The sequence below is a fragment of a genome, unplaced genomic scaffold, assembly GCF_019419815.1.
Source record: "Pyrus x bretschneideri cultivar Hongxiangsu unplaced genomic scaffold, Pyrus_bretschneideri_v1 Contig33, whole genome shotgun sequence".
NCBI classification, from domain to species: Eukaryota; Viridiplantae; Streptophyta; class Magnoliopsida; order Rosales; family Rosaceae; genus Pyrus; species Pyrus x bretschneideri.
In genome coordinates this window covers 5077112-5095861 of record NW_025999646.1, presented here as the reverse complement: position 1 = coordinate 5095861, position 18750 = coordinate 5077112, and the positions used below count along the sequence as shown (strand labels likewise).

Sequence of the window (18750 nt, the reverse complement as noted above, 5' to 3'; positions counted from 1 at the left end):
CCTAAACGTTCCTGATCATAGGATTGTCAATTGGGCATTGACAGTCCGTTAAGATCAGTACGTGCTATGTCTTCTCTCAGGGAGAGTGACTAGTCTCGAGTCATTGGTGTGTGTGACATCAAGACAAGTACGTAGGTGCTCAATAGAGAATGAGTTCACTGAACACGATCAACGAAGAGTTCTCATATTCATGTCACATGAGAACTCATGGTTGGGATAATGCAAATTAGTCTTTTGACCTGAGGCATCACAGTTGTCTTGTGGTTAGGTCCTTAATCTTTGATTATGTCAACGTCACTCTATCAGGGTGTCCACGGCATCGTTGGGGTTAAGCCACTTAGCCATGGAGGCAAGTGAATGCGCAACAAGGGATCTCTAACCTTCAAACTGTTTGAGGGAGAATACTCTATGATATGATTTGGAATCTCTGGCCAGAGTATGAATGAGATGTTGGAATGCGTTCCAGATCACATTCAAGGTAATCATATAAGCACAAGATTCACATTGGATAGTAGACATGAATAAACTATCAATCCAAACAATGTGGTCAAGAGTATTGTATTAGAGAAAGACCGTATTGCATTTGTAATCCTAAACTGAATAGGTTCTCCACCTCTTCTGATTAGCTTGGGTAACCATGATATGCTGCTAGGTGTCACTCATGGTTTGTGGAAGCCCTAAAAGTGTATTATCATTAACGGGAGAATTGAAAGTAAGTTTCAATTCACAATCGATTTGAAAGAGTTTGAATCGCCCACTGCCTCGCTAAAAAGAACCTAATGGATCGTACACCGTGTAAGGTAGAGTTTGAAGATTCAACGGAGATGAGTAAGAATAATTAAATGGTTTAATTATTTATGGCAAAGATTAATTAATATGATTATTAATCAAACGAATAAGTTCGTTGAAGACCTCGGGATAGTTTTGGACCTTAAGGCCCAATGGGCTTCGAACGTCAAGCCCATTGACTTAAGTTGTATGACAACTTAATGAATAATGATTCACAAAGGCCCAAATAGCCCAAATAATCCCCATAGGCCGGCCATTTAGAGGAGGGTAGTGAACTTGGCTTAATTGCAAGTTTGCCACTCCATTGTGAGGTGGTATAAAGACATCTTTATAGCCATTTCATCCTAAGGGTTTTCTAAGGGTTATTTTGGGGGAAAGGATGAGAACACAAGCTCTCTTTTCTCTCTAAAATTTCAGCCACCCTTGAGGAAAACATCTAGCAATCTTACTTCCTCAAGGTCACTCATTTCTTCTCCAATCTTACCTTGGTGTGGAGACTTAGAGGTTCTCAATTTTGGGAACTTGGAGAATCCTTTTCATCCATTCAAATCCATGGATCTAAGATGCAAGGAATGAAGGCCCTCTCTTTGGGTGATTAGCCTTTGCTTATGCAAAGAGGAATCTACAAAGGTATTGATTTCTCAACTCACTTTGTTTTGAGTTGAGTCTTGATTCACCTATCTACTAGGCTTTGAATTTCATGGGTAAATGTTTTGTTTTAAGTGCATACAAGCATGATTCCGCCTTTAATATGTTAATTGCATGCTATTGATGTTGCTTAAATGAACATGTTTTTCACAAATATTCCTTCAAGTGGTATCAAGAGCCTAAGTCTAGTAGTTGGTGAATCCTTTTGGGTTTTGTAGTTCATAGTTTGTGATTTGAATGTTGTAATTGTTACAAGCTTTATTCTTGCTTCTTTGAATGTAAATTTTGTTAGAAAATTTGCCATCTCAAATGTTGTAGATGTAGTTCATATGAGCATGAATAATGGAACTAAAAGTTGGTGCCAAGTGTTTTGGGAAATTCGGCCAAATCCAAAGGGTGATTTTTTGGGTTCATGTTAGGCTTGTTAAAATGGTTTTAAAGTGCTTTTTGGAACCCCTAAGTACCCTAGGATATTAACCCTCTTTTGAGTTGTGAAAATTTGAGTTTTTGATGAAAGAAAACATCCATGGAGCTATTATGAGTTTTCATGTATGTTCTTCATATTTCTTGAAGTTCTTATCAAGAACAAAAAGTTTTGAAGTTTTGATTCAAAAGTTTTATGTTTTACATAAAGTTTTGATTATTAGTTGATGGGTGATGATTATGTCAAAGATATAATTTTGATTATTAGTTAATGGGTGATGATTATGTCAAAGATATAATTTTGAATATTAGTTGATGGATGATGTTTGTTGGTAAGAAATAATTAAATGTTTTTAATTATATCAAAGGTATATTTTCTTTTCAAACCATCCCCACCATCTTTAATCTCACCCACCAAAATCCACTTACAAAATTCTTTTTATCAAAAATCTCTATGTTACTATCCTATGGCCGGCCACCCCTCTAGTGGGGTGCTTTTGTGCAATTAAATAAAGTTTTGATACTTTTGTGTATTTGTATTTTGACCCAAAAGTTTGTGTTTTTTGCAAAATGGCCCAAATAGAATGAGAACAAAAATTGTTTTGTCTCTTTAATGAGAATTGGATTTTCATTATATTTAGTTCCATTTAAATCAATTCTATGGATACAAAAACCAAATGAAAATGTTGCATTCAAGTTTAATTAGTTAAAGCGTTAATTAATTAAAGAAAGGGTGATTATGAACCTTAGCCTACGATAATTGAGCTATGTGAAAGGCCGTTTCAAATTTGTTTGAACCATGGGAATGTGTAGATTAAATTTTGGTTGTAATTTGATTTGATCAATTGTTGTAAAAGAGCATAAGCTCTTATTTACTTTGAAGTACTCATTTCTTGTTTTATTCGATATGCATGAAATTGGAGTAGTTGGGTCCAACGCCCAATAAGACAACACGCCTTAATGTGATTAAACGCGTAACTAAAATCAATCTCCATCCCTAGACCGAGATTCAACACTAGGCTCGTGTTGAATCGAATCAAAGGTTCATAGTCATCCTAAGGCCCTAAGGCAACTATATAGTCCATAAATGAATGCAAACCTTATGTTAGTAGTATCATATACTCTTGCTTTAAAAACCGTTTTAAAAGCTTAGTGGGAGTATTATATACAACTAAATCAATCAAATGGACCAATAGTTGTAATAGGACCAAAATGTTTTAATTGGATTAAAATGTATGTTTATATGTGATGAGACCTAAAACCCTCAACCAAATCAATATTAAGTTGATAAGCGAGAGATGCTTTGAATATCTCTTCGTGGCCTTCCACCGTGGTAGGCTCCAATCGTTTGTGACTTGTACACCGGCTTCACCCTATAATGGGGGAGTACAAAGTGCATGCTTACATTCAGGAGGAGTCTATACGCATATGATGAGGTGAGTGTAGACAACGAGTATGGCCAACATGATATAATTCTGAGGTTGTGCTTGAACCTCTACATAAACTAAGCATGGTGGGAATAACTTAACTAAGTGCAATGGTGCCAACATGATAAAATTCTGAGGCATTCATTCTCTAGAGGCCAAACTAGATGGGTAATTACAAACGTTGTAAATGAGTAAAGCGTTATTCTCTCATCATTATTTTTGCTAACCAACATCGTATAATCGTGAGGTGGGCTTGGTAATAGTGAGCCTCCCATACCCTACTAAGAGTTTCCTCCAAAACTCTCGAATTCCGATGAGGGATATGGAATTTGCCAAAAATAGTGGGTGGTGCTAATTGATTTAAAGACCCGAATCAAATAGCTTAAAATCAATCAATTTATATTCGTTATGTATTTGTTTACCAATATATTTGCAAACGCTATCCAAAACTTGACAAAGAAAAACCAAACGCTTTAATTTCCGGACTTAGTTCTACAATCCCATAGATTGTCTTTAATGGCTTGTAGATGTAACTAAGTAGTCTCATCCTCACAATCTTCCTATTGATAATGTATCATTGGAAGAATATGTTAGATAAGTCTAACATGAGAAGGACAACACTTTTAATGTCATAATTCTTCAAATACAAATGTTGTATGAAGAAATAAGAGTTGCTTTGAACAACCCTTAATCAACACAAACTTTAGTGCTTGTCTCTTTGTTACACGAATAAAGAACTTGAGAAGTAAGCACAAGGGCATGGACACTTTATGTGCCATGATTCTTCACTTACAAATTGTTGTATGAAGAAATGAGAGTTGCCTTGAACAACTCTTGAAAGTTTGTTATTATGTTTAGAACATAATGGTTGGTTGACAAAAATAGTCCATTTATATGGACTTATGATGATTTTGAATCATTGAGTGTTGAAGTGTTAAACCACTTAACGAGACGGAAACTAGGCAAGGACTTCACCTTTGTGTCCCTATCCTAATGGTTCACTAAGTTTATTGTAAACTATATAATGAACAATAACCGCACGCTCTCCAAATCGTTTGATGTGTATAACACATTTGAAATGAGTTTCAAGAGAGATAGTGGGAGTTTAGGGACCATGACTATTGTAGTCAAAAGGGAAGTCAAATGAAGAAAGCAAAGTAACTCCAAGGGAACAAACTTTCTTTATGAAAGGATGGACATTGGAAGGGGTATTTGCAAGAAATGTCTTGCAAGTATCAAGAACACACCTTTCGAAGGTGTTGTAAAATGTTCTTGAAAAGTTCACAACAGTTGGTTCTTCTACTTGAATGCATGATTCCGTATTAGTAACTATGTTTTACAATTGTTGTAAAAGTGTGTTAATAAGAAGTAGAAGATTAAATGAGAGAAGAGAAAGTACTTCACATTCGGAAAGTGAATAAAATATAGATCTCTGCGAAAGCGGATTGTACTTACTTCCTCATATGAACTACCAAAGAAATTGGAAAATACTAAAGATTGTCTTTACATTCCAATTTTAAGGAACTTAAATCCGTCACTATAGTAGAGATGGATAAATGTTTTGTTTGACAAAAACATTGTTCTTTATTAATCAATAAATTAGATTATTATAATTTAATTGGTTGTCTCTATAGTAGAGATGATGTGGTAGTTTAACTGTTTAGAATACGATGATGCTTAAAACCCAAAAGGTTGCAAGGTAGTGACTAATCCCAACTGAGTTGTGATACCTCTAAAACATAAGTTACGAGTTGGTCATAGATGGATGCTTTGGATCGTTAGATCCGGATCCAAGACCTTCTTGTTAAAAATTGCATAGAGGCGAAATGTTCGAATCTTTATTCTTTTGGAAAGAAGAAAGAATCACAAAATTGTTGAGGTTAATTCACTTAGATGTTAGTGGCACTTGTCCACAACATAATACTACTCATGTTGTATGACATTCACCGAAGATCACTCTCGGTTGGACTATAGTTTATTTTGAATAAACATAAGTCCGAATACTTTGCAAAAGGTTTCAAAGAATTCAAGAAATGTAAGTAGATGAGTAAGACGTCTAAAGTATTTACATCCTTAGATTTGATCCAAGGAAAAAGTAACACTTTAGATTAATTTCCTTGAAAAATATCAAGGAAAGTAGCATCATAAGATAATGAATTTCTCCATTAGGAAGAGAATGAACATAAATAAGATTTAGTTCGTTGGACATTATCAATTACCCATATATATATGATATACTTCTAAGACATGTTAGTTGTAAGAAGATCCATCCATCATGGATCTTAGCAAGCTAGTGGGAGCTATAAGTGTCTTATGAGAAAAGATCAATTGTTTGATTTCTCATAAAGATGTAAATGAATCTTTTGTTTACTAGGTTTACAAAAGATTAGTGGGAGTTGATCATATTCCTAAATTAGAATATATATATACATGATATATATTAATTTTGAAAATGAAAGGAATTCTTCATCGTTAAAGTTATGACTTTAAACATTCTATAATGATAGAATGTATATGGGAGACATAGTCTATATACATGGGATGGAAATCTATAATGATAGATTTCAAGATATAATTGGATTATATCAATCCCTAAAATAGACAAGAGATGCTAGGAAGTTTCTCATATGATGATAAACTTCAATTAGAATGACAATTCTAGTGAGACTAGGAAGTTGTTCTTCTCAAAGGGAATGTACCCTTTGACTCCCAAAGAAATAATGCGTAAATAGAATCCTTTATGCATACGCAGAAAGGTGATTTATGTATTTCATATTGTATGAAAACATTGATATAAGTCGTACCTAGAACGGTACAAGATGATATCAGTGCAAGCCCAGGATCAGAACCATGGCAACTGTCAAGTGAATCCTTAGGTATTTAAGAAATATTAAGGATGGATTCCTCAAGAATGAGGAAGAATTAGAGTAACGTAATGGAAGCGTAAATGTATTAGATTATGAATCTAATCCATCATAGAATATCCCTTCATTATGAATGAAATGATAAAGAGATATCTCTTTATTATGACTAAAGAGATATTTGGGTGGAAACGTTAAAAGTAAATGACTTTAATGTGTTCCATCATGTATGCAAAATATATTGCCATATAGAAGCTTACAACATTGTTGTTTGGATGGGAAAGTTCATTCATGAACTCTTCATTCGGTTCCAACCAGAAAGTGTATGACACTAATGGGGCGATAGCTCAAGCCAGGGAATCAAGGTCTCATCAAGGTCCGAACTCAAATGAGAGACTGAACCACATGATTGAGAATCATGTATAATGGTGACGTCGTTATTCTCAAAGTTGCTTCTATGGATAACATATAGATATCCATTGCTTAGGCCTACTACTCAGCCATTTATGAAATGAATTACAGAAGAGGTATCATCAATGATGACTAAGCTGATTGGCTCTAGTGCAAGTGGGAGATTGTTGGAAATGTGCCCTAAAACCAATCATATGATGATACTTTACGGACATTTCAAACTAATGTAGTTTAAAGGGCAAACATTATTGTTTGAGCCGTCTAATATAAATGTTATATGCTTAAACGATAAGTCCAAGGAATATGTGATTGGAAGAATGCGATCTAAAGAAGTTAGATTCATGAGACCATTCTTTCGTTGACACATCCTAAACGTTCCTGATCATAGGATTGTCAATTGGGCATTGACAGTCCGTTAAGATCAGTACGTGCTATGTCTTCTCTCAGGGAGAGTGACTAGTCTCGAGTCATTGGTGTGTGTGACATCAAGACAAGTACGTAGGTGCTCAATAGAGAATGAGTTCACTGAACACGATCAACGAAGAGTTCTCATATTCATGTCACATGAGAACTCATGGTTGGGATAATGCAAATTAGTCTTTTGACCTGAGGCATCACAGTTGTCTTGTGGTTAGGTCCTTAATCTTTGATTATGTCAACGTCACTCTATCAGGGTGTCCACGGCATCGTTGGGGTTAAGCCACTTAGCCATGGAGGCAAGTGAATGCGCAACAAGGGATCTCTAACCTTCAAACTGTTTGAGGGAGAATACTCTATGATATGATTTGGAATCTCTGGCCAGAGTATGAATGAGATGTTGGAATGCGTTCCAGATCACATTCAAGGTAATCATATAAGCACAAGATTCACATTGGATAGTAGACATGAATAAACTATCAATCCAAACAATGTGGTCAAGAGTATTGTATTAGAGAAAGACCGTATTGCATTTGTAATCCTAAACTGAATAGGTTCTCCACCTCTTCTGATTAGCTTGGGTAACCATGATATGCTGCTAGGTGTCACTCATGGTTTGTGGAAGCCCTAAAAGTGTATTATCATTAACGGGAGAATTGAAAGTAAGTTTCAATTCACAATCGATTTGAAAGAGTTTGAATCGCCCACTGCCTCGCTAAAAAGAACCTAATGGATCGTACACCGTGTAAGGTAGAGTTTGAAGATTCAACGGAGATGAGTAAGAATAATTAAATGGTTTAATTATTTATGGCAAAGATTAATTAATATGATTATTAATCAAACGAATAAGTTCGTTGAAGACCTCGGGATAGTTTTGGACCTTAAGGCCCAATGGGCTTCGAACGTCAAGCCCATTGACTTAAGTTGTATGACAACTTAATGAATAATGATTCACAAAGGCCCAAATAGCCCAAATAATCCCCATAGGCCGGCCATTTAGAGGAGGGTAGTGAACTTGGCTTAATTGCAAGTTTGCCACTCCATTGTGAGGTGGTATAAAGACATCTTTATAGCCATTTCATCCTAAGGGTTTTCTAAGGGTTATTTTGGGGGAAAGGATGAGAACACAAGCTCTCTTTTCTCTCTAAAATTTCAGCCACCCTTGAGGAAAACATCTAGCAATCTTACTTCCTCAAGGTCACTCATTTCTTCTCCAATCTTACCTTGGTGTGGAGACTTAGAGGTTCTCAATTTTGGGAACTTGGAGAATCCTTTTCATCCATTCAAATCCATGGATCTAAGATGCAAGGAATGAAGGCCCTCTCTTTGGGTGATTAGCCTTTGCTTATGCAAAGAGGAATCTACAAAGGTATTGATTTCTCAACTCACTTTGTTTTGAGTTGAGTCTTGATTCACCTATCTACTAGGCTTTGAATTTCATGGGTAAATGTTTTGTTTTAAGTGCATACAAGCATGATTCCGCCTTTAATATGTTAATTGCATGCTATTGATGTTGCTTAAATGAACATGTTTTTCACAAATATTCCTTCACGGATATGCATACAATCATCGTTTGGAAATCCATATCGTTCAAATTTTCAAGGGAAAATCAAAATTGTATATCTTTAGGGCTGGTTTGGTATTGCTGTGCTTTGAAAAAAAGCTGCTGTGAGAATAAGTGGCTGTGCTGTGAGAATAAGCGGCTGTGAAATAAAGCCAGCAAAGTGTTTGGTAAACTTTTTTGTAAAAGTGCTTTTGGAAACAAAAAGCAGTATCATAGTGTTTGGTAAACTTTTTTGTAAAACAGCTGTGACTGTGTGAAATGACCAAAAAGGGTATATTACTAGATGTGCTATTAATTTAATTTTCTTAACAAATAAAAGTGAATTACTAAATATATTTTATTTTTAGAAGAAAAATATTTATAAACTTTATCTTAAATATTAATTAGTATGACAAACTACTTTAATAGAAATATTTTAGAGTGAATAGCTAGGATTCATTAGTACATGTTATAATATCGTGTGTTCAATTCTAATATAACTGAGCCAATAAAAGAATTACTACATGAAAATTACAATCAGAACAGCTTCCATTACCTGTAGCGATTACATTACAACAAGGATTTCTACCTAACATAATCTCAAACTCACTGCATAGCCAGGTGGAATACAAAATTCCACAAAAAATAGGCAACCTAACTAGAACTAGAACTAATGATTGTCCTACAAAAATAGAACCTCGGGACAAAGCATTCACTGGGCAGCTCAGTCCTCACTAATGATTGTCCTACAAAAATAGAACCTCGGGACAAAGCATTCACTGGGCAGCTCAGTCCTCACAATACAAGTCCCACATGATGTCGGGAACAAAATTCGGTGAAGGTTAAGCCTCCTAGTACTCGCGTAGTTTGGTGAGCCAAATACAATACAGCAGCACAAAATGTTGGACTGTTCAACTGACAGCCTTTTAACGGTGTTTACTGCGATTTTCCTCCACAATTCTCTGAAACTCTTTTTGGCTGGTTGAAATGAGACGCTTGACCATGTCGTAAGTAGTGAGCCTAATGCTGCAGTTGAAAGAAGGAGATTTCATCAGCTAATACAGTACAAGGCTTGAAGCATCGATAGATCCCCAAGCATGGAACAATAACCAAAACTGCGCTTAGGAATGAGATCATTCGACGCATACTTTTAACATAATGCACGAGGAAAAAAATAGACAGGATGTGCATGGAACCTGCTGTTCGGTAAAGTTTTCAAAGCATTAGGCAAGAAACCCCTATATAAGCCTACAAGTCCATCACGCTCCACAATACCTGCACAAGCAACATCAACTCAGATCAATGACTTTGACTATGGACCTAAAAATGTAACTTCATTACAAACAGAGACGGAAGCGAAGAACAAGATAATAAAATTTTCTTATATACCATAACTTGAATCCCACACACACACACACAAACCCGTTAATAGAGAGAACATGTGTGAAAATATTTAACACCATGCGTCACTTGTATCTCAGTGCCAGATGGTAAAAATATTTAACACTACCTGGAATGGCATCCAAAACCGACTTGTAAGGTGTGCCCTTCATTTGCATCTGTCTTCTCACAGTGTCCAAAGGATAACATGTGAGTGTGGCAAGGGAAGCTGATACCAAACCCGTTAATAGAGATGCTTCAGCTTTCTTTTGAAAATCCTCCGGTAGAGACTTCTTCACCCTGCAATCCAAAGACAACTATAACTAACATAGAATACATTATTGTATTATCCTTATTGTGACAAAGAATGAGGTACGAGTGGACTCACAAGTCAAAAATGCAAAAGTTCACAGCAATATACTCATTTTAAATGATACTTGTTTTAGGATTTTTTTATTTCTAAAGTTTGAAACTTGCAATTGTTACTCCTAGAACTACGCTCGAGACGGACATGGTAAAAGACTAAGATGAGATTACTCCAGGCCAACCTATTAATAGTAATAGCAGCCAGTGTAATAACTTGGACAATGAACCAATAGCATGACCCAAAAAAAAAGAGAGGAGAGCTTGTCATTCTGATGTGAGACTTTTTCAATCACTTGGCAGAGATTAATTAAACCTCTTTAAGACTAGGAAACAAGATAAGTTGCTACTTTTAATTTATCCAGTAATTGGCTAAATGGACGAACAGGTCAGAGAAAGAAAGGTATAGGAAAGAGGTGCGCATTAAGAAGGAAGAAGGGAGAAGGTGAAGAGGGGGCAAAGTAAGATCTAAAATCTATACACGAGTCTATGCACTTATACTGTACAACTCTAAAGTATGTACTGACATCCATTTGAAAAACAGACAAAACAAAAATGGCCAAAAACTGCTGCAAAGTATCCTCAAAGGTTCTAAACTTCTAGCATTCCTTTCCCTCACAAGCACCACATAATACAGCTATACAAAGAGGAAAAGGGTCAAAACATATTTTTCCTAAACTATCAAAAGAAAACAGGACCAGAAATATTTCACTCTCAAATTATAAAAATAAAATGACCATCTTAATAAAGCTACATGAGAGTTCATTCAAACTGATCATATTGTCTCCAAACAAGTCCATCCTAACCTTTTTCTGTTTTGACACAAACAAATATTCCAATCCCCCATAATATCCCAGTAGAGAACTTTATGTTACAAAATGTCCACCCCCTCTCCCCTAAATTTGTCAAAGGGTCCTCCAGTTTCTTCCGAACCCAACCACCCAAAACACAGCCGTCACTCTACCTCTCCTTCTCTCATATGTCCTCAGCCAAAAAACTCACGCCCTTGACAAAATAAACTAGGACAAGATGTTGGAATTGCCCAACTCAATATTTTCCTTAAACAACCTTAACCATAATATAAAGCAATTAGGAAACAAAGAAAACAAACCAGAATTTTGGAGAATATAAACCCTCTGAAGCAGACCTTCTTCAAAGCAAATTAGCCCTTCTTCAAAGCAAATCAGAAGCAGACCTTCTTCAAAGCAAATTAGCCCTGACATATACCCAAATCAGAATCAGAAGCAGACCTTTTTTGTTTCCTCCACAAACCCTAATTTTTTCCCCAATTAATTTTTTCCCAATTAATTTTTTCCACAAACCATATCACCCTTCCCCAATTAATTTTTCCCCACCCTCCATCCCCAATTGTTTTTCCCGACACCCATACCCTCATCCCTTTGCTCTTCCCACCCCTCTTTCCCTAATCTCCCCATCCCTAATTTGAAAAATCCAAACAAATAAATGAGAAGCTTACCTGGAGAAACCTGGACAACGAGATCGGTAGTTTTTGGAACAACGGAACGAGAGAACGAGAGAACGAGAAAGAGCCTGAGGTTCGGGTTATGCGAGAGAGCTCTGAGGTGAAGAGCGAGAGCGTTTTGGTGAAGGGAAGGCGAGAGCGTTTTGGAGAAAGGCGAGAGCGTCGGTGAAGGAAAAGCCGAGGGCAGTTTTGGGTTATGGTATATTTCATTAAACCTGGACACTGTTCACCCGTGTGTGGGTGAAAATAAGCTGCTTTTGGAAGCTGCAAATTGCAGCTTCTTGTCATCTCTTGGTTTTGGGCTTTTTTTCACCCTCAACTTTGAAAAAAAAGCTGATTTTCAAAGTTTACCAAACACCAAAAATTTTCATAGCTTTTTTTCATAGTAGCTTTTTTTTTAAGCACCTCAATCCCAAACAGGCCCTTAAACTCTCTCAATCTTTTCCCTGCGTGGTTTGCAAGTTGAATCACGACCTTTTCCTTTCATCCTCCGCTAAACCTACCAAAACCAAATCCTCTCCTTAGACTCACTGCTTCTCTTTTTTCTCGCTCTCTGAATCTTTTCGTTGTTGAGGTAATCTCTCTGTTGAAAGCTTCTGTTTCTTTTTTCTTTTTCTTTTTCTTTTTTTTATGGATTTAATTTTTTTTTTCTTCAGAGAATTTGAAATGAAATAAGAATAGCGGATTGAGTATAAACAAATTGATGAAATTTTTATTTGAGTGTTTGTGTTGGTCATTTTGTGATTTGTTGAGGTTTGGAATTATTTGAGTTTTTTTGCTGTTACTACTGTGAAGGATGCACGGCAATCGCGAAATGGGCGCTACCTCTTTGGAAAGAGAAGAATATATCTAGCCACCACTAGCAACATTGGGGTTTGAGTTGGACTCGTGTCGGGAAATATATTTTTGCTCTCTATGAAATTTTTTCCCTTTAGCCGAATTGAATTGCAATATCAACTTCTTCTTTTCAAATGGGACCAATATATGGGACACAACAACACCATTCAGATTTTAACGGGATCAAAATGTACAGAACCTCACTCTTTATGTTTCTCTACTCAATGGGAAGAGAAATCTATTAAAAATCGAATAGAAACGTTTACATCTCTTCTACAAATAAGATAGATAAGCGGAAATATGTTAACTTTCATGTGTTATATATGTATGGACACAGCTGATTAATCCCTTGTACGGTGCACGAAGACAATAAAATATGATTATTGGTTGCATGATTTTATTAGTGTCTGAGCGGGAATATGTTAACTTTTGTCATATGGAGCCCACGTTTTTTGCATTTTGATCATCCACACTAAATTCCACATATGTGATGCGTTATGTATGTACGAATGCCGATAAATCGAAACCCCTAATTTTAAAATGATGACGTATCGATTGCATCGAAGTCGTTATCCTAAGTACTAGACGTGACTTCACGGAACCAAACTTCATGCAGCTAGTCAAAGATGAGTGCCACGTGTTACTTATGATCCATAATTGCACTTGACCAAACTATTGACTTTACAATATAGTTTTTTCTCAATTAATTTGACGATCTTGAAATAATATTGGCAGCCCTCCCATCCAACAAACTCTATGTGAACTTTAACAATTATATTTAACTTAGGATGTAATTTTATTTTAATAATGGAATCATAATTAATCATTTATTTAAAATAATATTGGCAGGAAGTTGGAAAGTATGGAAGGTGACGTGGGTGAATTAAAGCCAGCATATGCACATGCAAGAAATTGCAACTTTTGGCGATCGTCTTACAACACTCAGTTATTTTAGTGAGAAATTTTTCAGTATATTTAGAATATAAAGTAATATAATACGTGTTATTGTAAAAATAATGAGTTACTTGAGTTAAAAAATTAATAACTGATAAAATAAAACTTCTCACCACTTATACAAGAAATTTTTTCTTGTTACGAGAACACGGGTGGTACACCACGTGTAAGCTTCCGATATTGTTCACTTTAATGAAAAACCACATTTTTACACTAAAAAGTCAATCCTGGTATTATTCACTTTACCCTTTATTTTGTTCTTATCGTTAAAACTCAAAGTTTTCAAGTCATTTTTATTAGTTTTCCTTTAAAAAAAAGTACAAAAAAAAATTAATTATTAAAAAAGCATTGTTAAAATGAAATACTCCTGCATTATTTTGGGATGTTTTTGAAGGTTTTTGTCTTGGGGGCATTTTCCAAATTATTTTGTTGAAGCTTGGTGACACAAAAACACTATTCAACTTAATCGGTCTTTATAAAATTTACATTAAGAATAAATAAAATAAAATTTAATAAACAATTGATTGAATCACATTATTACTAGCCCATTGTGGGGCTAAGCCCACCCCCTCCCCCTTAATGTAGATAATATCGTTTGTTAAAAAAAAAAATTCATTTGATAACTAATTTAATCACATTATTATCTGCTTACAAAAGACCTTTTTTATAACCGGTATTACACGCCTCTTAAGATGTTTTGAATGTGTTTAAAAATATAGAAAATAGTATTGAATGAAGAGTTGATTGAATCACATTATTGTTAGCATATTGTGATGTACTAATTAAAAACAAGTACAAAAAAAATTAATTATTAAAAAAATATTGTTAAAGTGACGAAAATACCCCTGCATTATTTTGGAATGCCTTTGAAGTTTTTTGTTTTGAGAACATTTTTATTGAAACTTGATGACACCAAAAATACTATTCACCTTTTGTGCTGAGTTTATAAATAGATAGATAGATAGATAGACAGATAGATATTGCTCTCTCCTCTCTTTCTCTTTACTTTGTTCCACCGAATTGTATTCCTTTTTTTATATACTCACTGCAATGGGGGAAATGGAAAAGGTACGTAATATTTGGTATAGTTTGTTCTCTTCATTTTTTTCTTCCAATTATAAGCAGATAACCCAAATGATGATTGGTATGGCTAAAACTAAAAGGCTTTAAGCTCTTGTTTAAGTTTTGTGATTCCTAATCTTTTATTTATATCCTAATGAGAATCCAAGTCCCCTCCTCTTGTGCAATTTTGTTGTTTGTTGCCTCTCTCTCTCTCTCTCTCTCTTTTTGTTACTGATTTTGCCACATACCTTCACCATGATTAGCACTGTTCCACTTCTTTTTGTCTACACTTTTGCACAACAAGCTTCTGTATTATTTATATATTTTCTGAAGATTCATTCTTGTCAATCTTTGGTTAATGTACATATTTTTTCTATTAATATTAAAAATGGGTAATTCAGGTTACGATTATGGTCCTGAAGGTAGATCTTCAGTGTCACAAATGCTACAAGAAGGTCAAAAAAGTTCTTTGTAAATTCCCTCGTGAGTCTCTCTTCTTCTTGATTCGTTTATAGTTATTTGATGAAAAGCCAAAGTTACAGTTCTTTCTTTTTGAGAAAATAAGATTAATTTAGATTAAATGTAAACTGAGTAAATTAATGTGTGTGTGTGAACAAAAGAAATACGAGACCAGAAATATGACGAGAAGGAAAACCAAGTGGAGATCAAAGTGGTAAGCTGCAGTCCAGAAAAGATAAGGGACAAGATTTGTTGCAAAGGTGGGTGTGCCATCAAATGCATCGAGTTCAAAGAGCACGAGCCCAAGCCAACCAAAGCTAGCGAAAAAGATAACGGCAAGATTAAAATAGTTAGCGGCAAGCCCAAAGATGATGAAAAAGATAACGGCAAGATTAAAATAGTCAGCGGCAAGCCCACAGATGATGAAAAAGATAACGGCAAGATTAAAATAGTTAAAAGCAAGCCTAAAGGTCAAGACGGGCCTAAAAAAGATAACGGCATGCCTGACATAGTTAATGGTGATGAACAAGATAATGGCAAGCCTAAATATCCTGTTGTGATAGGGTACCCACCGCTTGTCCCCGCATGTTGTATGGATTGTTACCTGGGGCATGCAGGTAGACCATGCTACAGTGGTTGTGGCGGGCAGCAATGCTACTGTCGTTGTGGTGGGCGGCAATGCTACTGTCGTTGTGGTGGGCGGCCATGCTACAATCGTTGTGGTGGGCAGCCGTGCTACAGTGGTTATGTCGAGCGGCCAGCCCTGTACATCCGGTATGATGGTTACTATGGGAGGCCTGTGTATGACAATTACAGTGGTGACAGCAGGGGGTATTGTGTTACCCACACTAACTATTTCAGTGAAGAAAATCCCTCAGCTTGCACAGTCATGTAAATCATCGATCATCTTGTTGGACCATGACACCTTCTTCAATCTCGGGATAATATTTTAGCAGTGTATGTTGGTTGCTAAAGTTGAAAAAAACTTTAGTTTTAATAAAAAATGATAAATAAAGGTGTAGGAAAATATAAAAATATAATTTTTCGTTAAATATGAACAATATTAAGAGTGTTTCGTTTAAACTCTATATTATTATGGGAGGGGCATATATATTGTTAAGTGAATAATGAGTTGGTGGTTGTCAAGTCACATAAACATTATCAAATCACAATCACGTCAATCTGTTCATTAAATTATTAATATGGACTATAGAGAGAAAGAGATACATTGTCACATCCCAACCTGGGGTCCACCACATTTCGGGCCCGCTCTACCACCGCAGCACGATATTGTTCGTTTTAGACCCCGACCACGTCCTCACGGTTATGTTTTTGGGAACTCATACGAGAACTTCCTAGTGGGTCACCCATCATGGAATTGCTTTCGTGCACCCATCATGGGATTGCTTTCGCGCTCTACTCGCTTAACTTCGGAGTTCCCATGAAACCCGAAGTCAGTGAGCTTCTAAAAAGCCTCGTGCTAGGTAAGGATGGGAATATACATATAAGGCTTACATCATCCACTTCCCTGAACGATGTGGAATGTTACATACATCCCATCATGAAGATGAAGATGAACTTGATGCCTGCTACAATTTTCAATGCAATAAAAGTTTACATTCCACATTCCATTCTTTGACCTGCACAGTGCACGTGCGTTCTTATTAGTTATTTCCTATTTTGCAAGTTGATTTTCATCAACGATTAATAAGCGATTGGTCAAGAGTGGAATTGAGCCTCATTTGCATTTTTCACTTATCTTTCTCATTTATTAAGTGTAACATGAATTCTACTAACACAAACAAAAATTTCATTTCTTTTAAGAAACTCATTATTATTTTTCTATATTTACTTTTATTTCCAAAAGCTAACATTTTTTCTCTCCTACCACTGCGTGTTCTAATCTAAACTATGTTTTTTCTTCTTTCATTACCAAAAACAAAAACCCACCCAGAAGCAATCTCTTGGCTTTTTGGAACTTATATGAGTTACACTAGTTGGTCAAGATATTATGTTCCAATCCACGTAAATTTCCAACCAATAAGCAAACCCTTGGAGTCCCAGGGCTCATATGAGTAAACTAAAGAATGAAATTTAAATTCTACCATAAACTAAAGAGTAGCTAGGGAGACTAAATTTGTAAACAAAATTTTGTAAACTAAATAACATGAAAGTTGATAATTGGATTATTACTTAAGTGTTAATGACACATAATTTAATTTGTAAATTTTATTTACAAATTTAGTTTCCTAACATTACTCTAAACTAAACAAATCCTTGATCCCTCGCCCCCTCCAAATGTCGACAAGAGAGAGAGCAGCAGCAACAACAACAACCTAGATACGTGTGTAATAATGTGTTCCCAGAAAGAAGAACTACTCCCATGCCTGCTTTTCATTCCATGCTCCTTTTGTTTGTTCGAGAATTGATTGATATGTTTATACAAAAATAAGCAAAAGCCAAAACCCCACGTGAATCCAACACCGTGTTTGTATTCCAGGATGATACCGTTTCTACAAAACCCACCATTTCCTAACAGCTTGTAACAGTTTTCTGTCTCTACAACATATTCTTATACTTAATAATTAATTGAATTTTTTTTTTCTCAATGAGCTAATATTTACGGTTTTTTGTCGATTTTGAGAATTTTTTAAAGAAGTATATTGTTCTTATGTTAAAACTCAAACCAACATGCACTGTTCACAAACAGTGCGCAAACGAAAATGCCCTCCAAAAAAAATCTTTCTTAGCGTTTTCTACCAGCATCTCTACAGTAAAAAGATAGTTATGCCCCCTTGTGTCCACGCGTCTCCCATCGCCTTGTTTTCTTCGTGCGTCAAGTGGCTTCCCGATGTTTCTGTTTTTTTTCACTCCATTTGGTCTAGTAGCTTCCCCATTATTGTTATTAGGGTTTACATTAGGCTTTTCATCTCCAAATAATTTTTTTAATTTGGTTCCCTTATGGCTTGGATGTGCATACAATCATCGTTTGGAAATCCAGATCGTTCAAATTTTAAAGGGAGAATCGAAATCGTATATCTTTAAACTCCCTCCTTTTTTTCCCTGAGTGTTTTGCAAGTTGAATCATGACCTTTTCCTCTCATCCTCCGCTAAACCCACCAAAACCAAATCCTCCCCTCATACTCACCGCTTCTCTCTTGTCTTGCTCTCTGAATCTTTCTGTTGTTGAGGTAATCTCTATGTTGAAAGCTTCTATTTCTTTTTTCTTCTCTTTTTTTTTCATTTGGGTAAATTTTTTTATTATTATTTTTTTTATGGATTTATGTACTTTTTTTCTTCAGAGAATTCGAAATGAAATAGGAATAGCGGATTGAGTATAAACAAATTGATGAATTTTTTATTTGAGTGTTTGTGTTTGTCCTTTTGTGATTTGTTGAGGTTTGGAATTATTTGAGTTTTTTTGCTATCACTACCGTGAAGGACGCTCAGCAATCGCAAAATAGGGGCTACCTCTTTGGAAAAAGAAAAATATATCTAGCTTAGGTAAAAGGTTAGCGATCGGAGTTGAGGCATGCTGACCGACATCCGAAAGTGATGTGGCCAAAAGGTTAGCGATGTGTAAAATATGGATAAATTTAAACCGAAGCTAGAATTTATTTAAGCTAATAATGATAGTGCACAGTAGTGGGAAGAAGAACCCATAAAACATAAGTAGTCAGAGCATAGGTGACA

At 35.6% G+C, this 18750-nt stretch overlaps 2 protein-coding genes across 3 annotated transcripts; one reads left to right on the top strand and one right to left on the bottom strand.

The window, feature by feature from the left end:
• Positions 1–9036: 9036 nt before the first annotated feature.
• On the bottom strand, positions 9037–11627 carry LOC108868409 (probable envelope ADP,ATP carrier protein, chloroplastic). 2 transcript variants are annotated; one of them, XM_048590983.1, is made up of 4 exons: positions 11374–11627; positions 10030–10199; positions 9716–9794; positions 9037–9545 (listed from the first exon to the last, which is right to left on the bottom strand). In XM_048590983.1, exons 2-4 carry the CDS (start codon positions 10076–10078, stop codon positions 9446–9448), a joined length of 228 nt encoding a protein of 75 aa, XP_048446940.1. In that variant the 5' UTR covers positions 10079–10199; positions 11374–11627; the 3' UTR covers positions 9037–9445. The 2 variants fall into 2 exon arrangements, with proteins under 2 accessions (XP_048446940.1, XP_048446939.1); XM_048590982.1 differs by lacking the exon at positions 11374–11627 and adding an exon at positions 10288–10336.
• A 2847-nt stretch (positions 11628–14474) lies between these two features.
• LOC108868407 (protein PYRICULARIA ORYZAE RESISTANCE 21-like) lies at positions 14475–16145 on the top strand. Its single transcript, XM_018651503.2, has 3 exons — positions 14475–14604; positions 15000–15081; positions 15219–16145. The coding sequence occupies exons 1-3, from the start codon at positions 14587–14589 to the stop codon at positions 15950–15952; spliced, it is 834 nt and encodes a 277-aa protein (XP_018507019.2). The 5' UTR covers positions 14475–14586; the 3' UTR covers positions 15953–16145.
• The last annotated feature ends 2605 nt before the right edge of the window (positions 16146–18750 follow it).

Bases quoted from the DNA above. Each gene is read 5' to 3' on its own strand.
- LOC108868409 (XM_048590983.1), bottom strand. From the start codon at position 10,078: ATGCAAATGAAGGGCACACCTTACAAGTCGGTTTTGGATGCCATTCCA. The intron at 9,795-10,029 runs GTAGTGTTAAAT...TTGCTTGTGCAG, and splicing joins GGTTTTGGATGCCATTCCAG to GTATTGTGGAGCGTGATGGA. The intron at 9,546-9,715 runs GTTCCATGCACA...TTTCAACTGCAG, and splicing joins AAAACTTTACCGAACAGCAG to CATTAGGCTCACTACTTACG.
- LOC108868407 (XM_018651503.2), top strand. The intron at 15,082-15,218 runs GTGAGTCTCTCT...TGTGAACAAAAG, and splicing joins AGTTCTTTGTAAATTCCCTC to AAATACGAGACCAGAAATAT.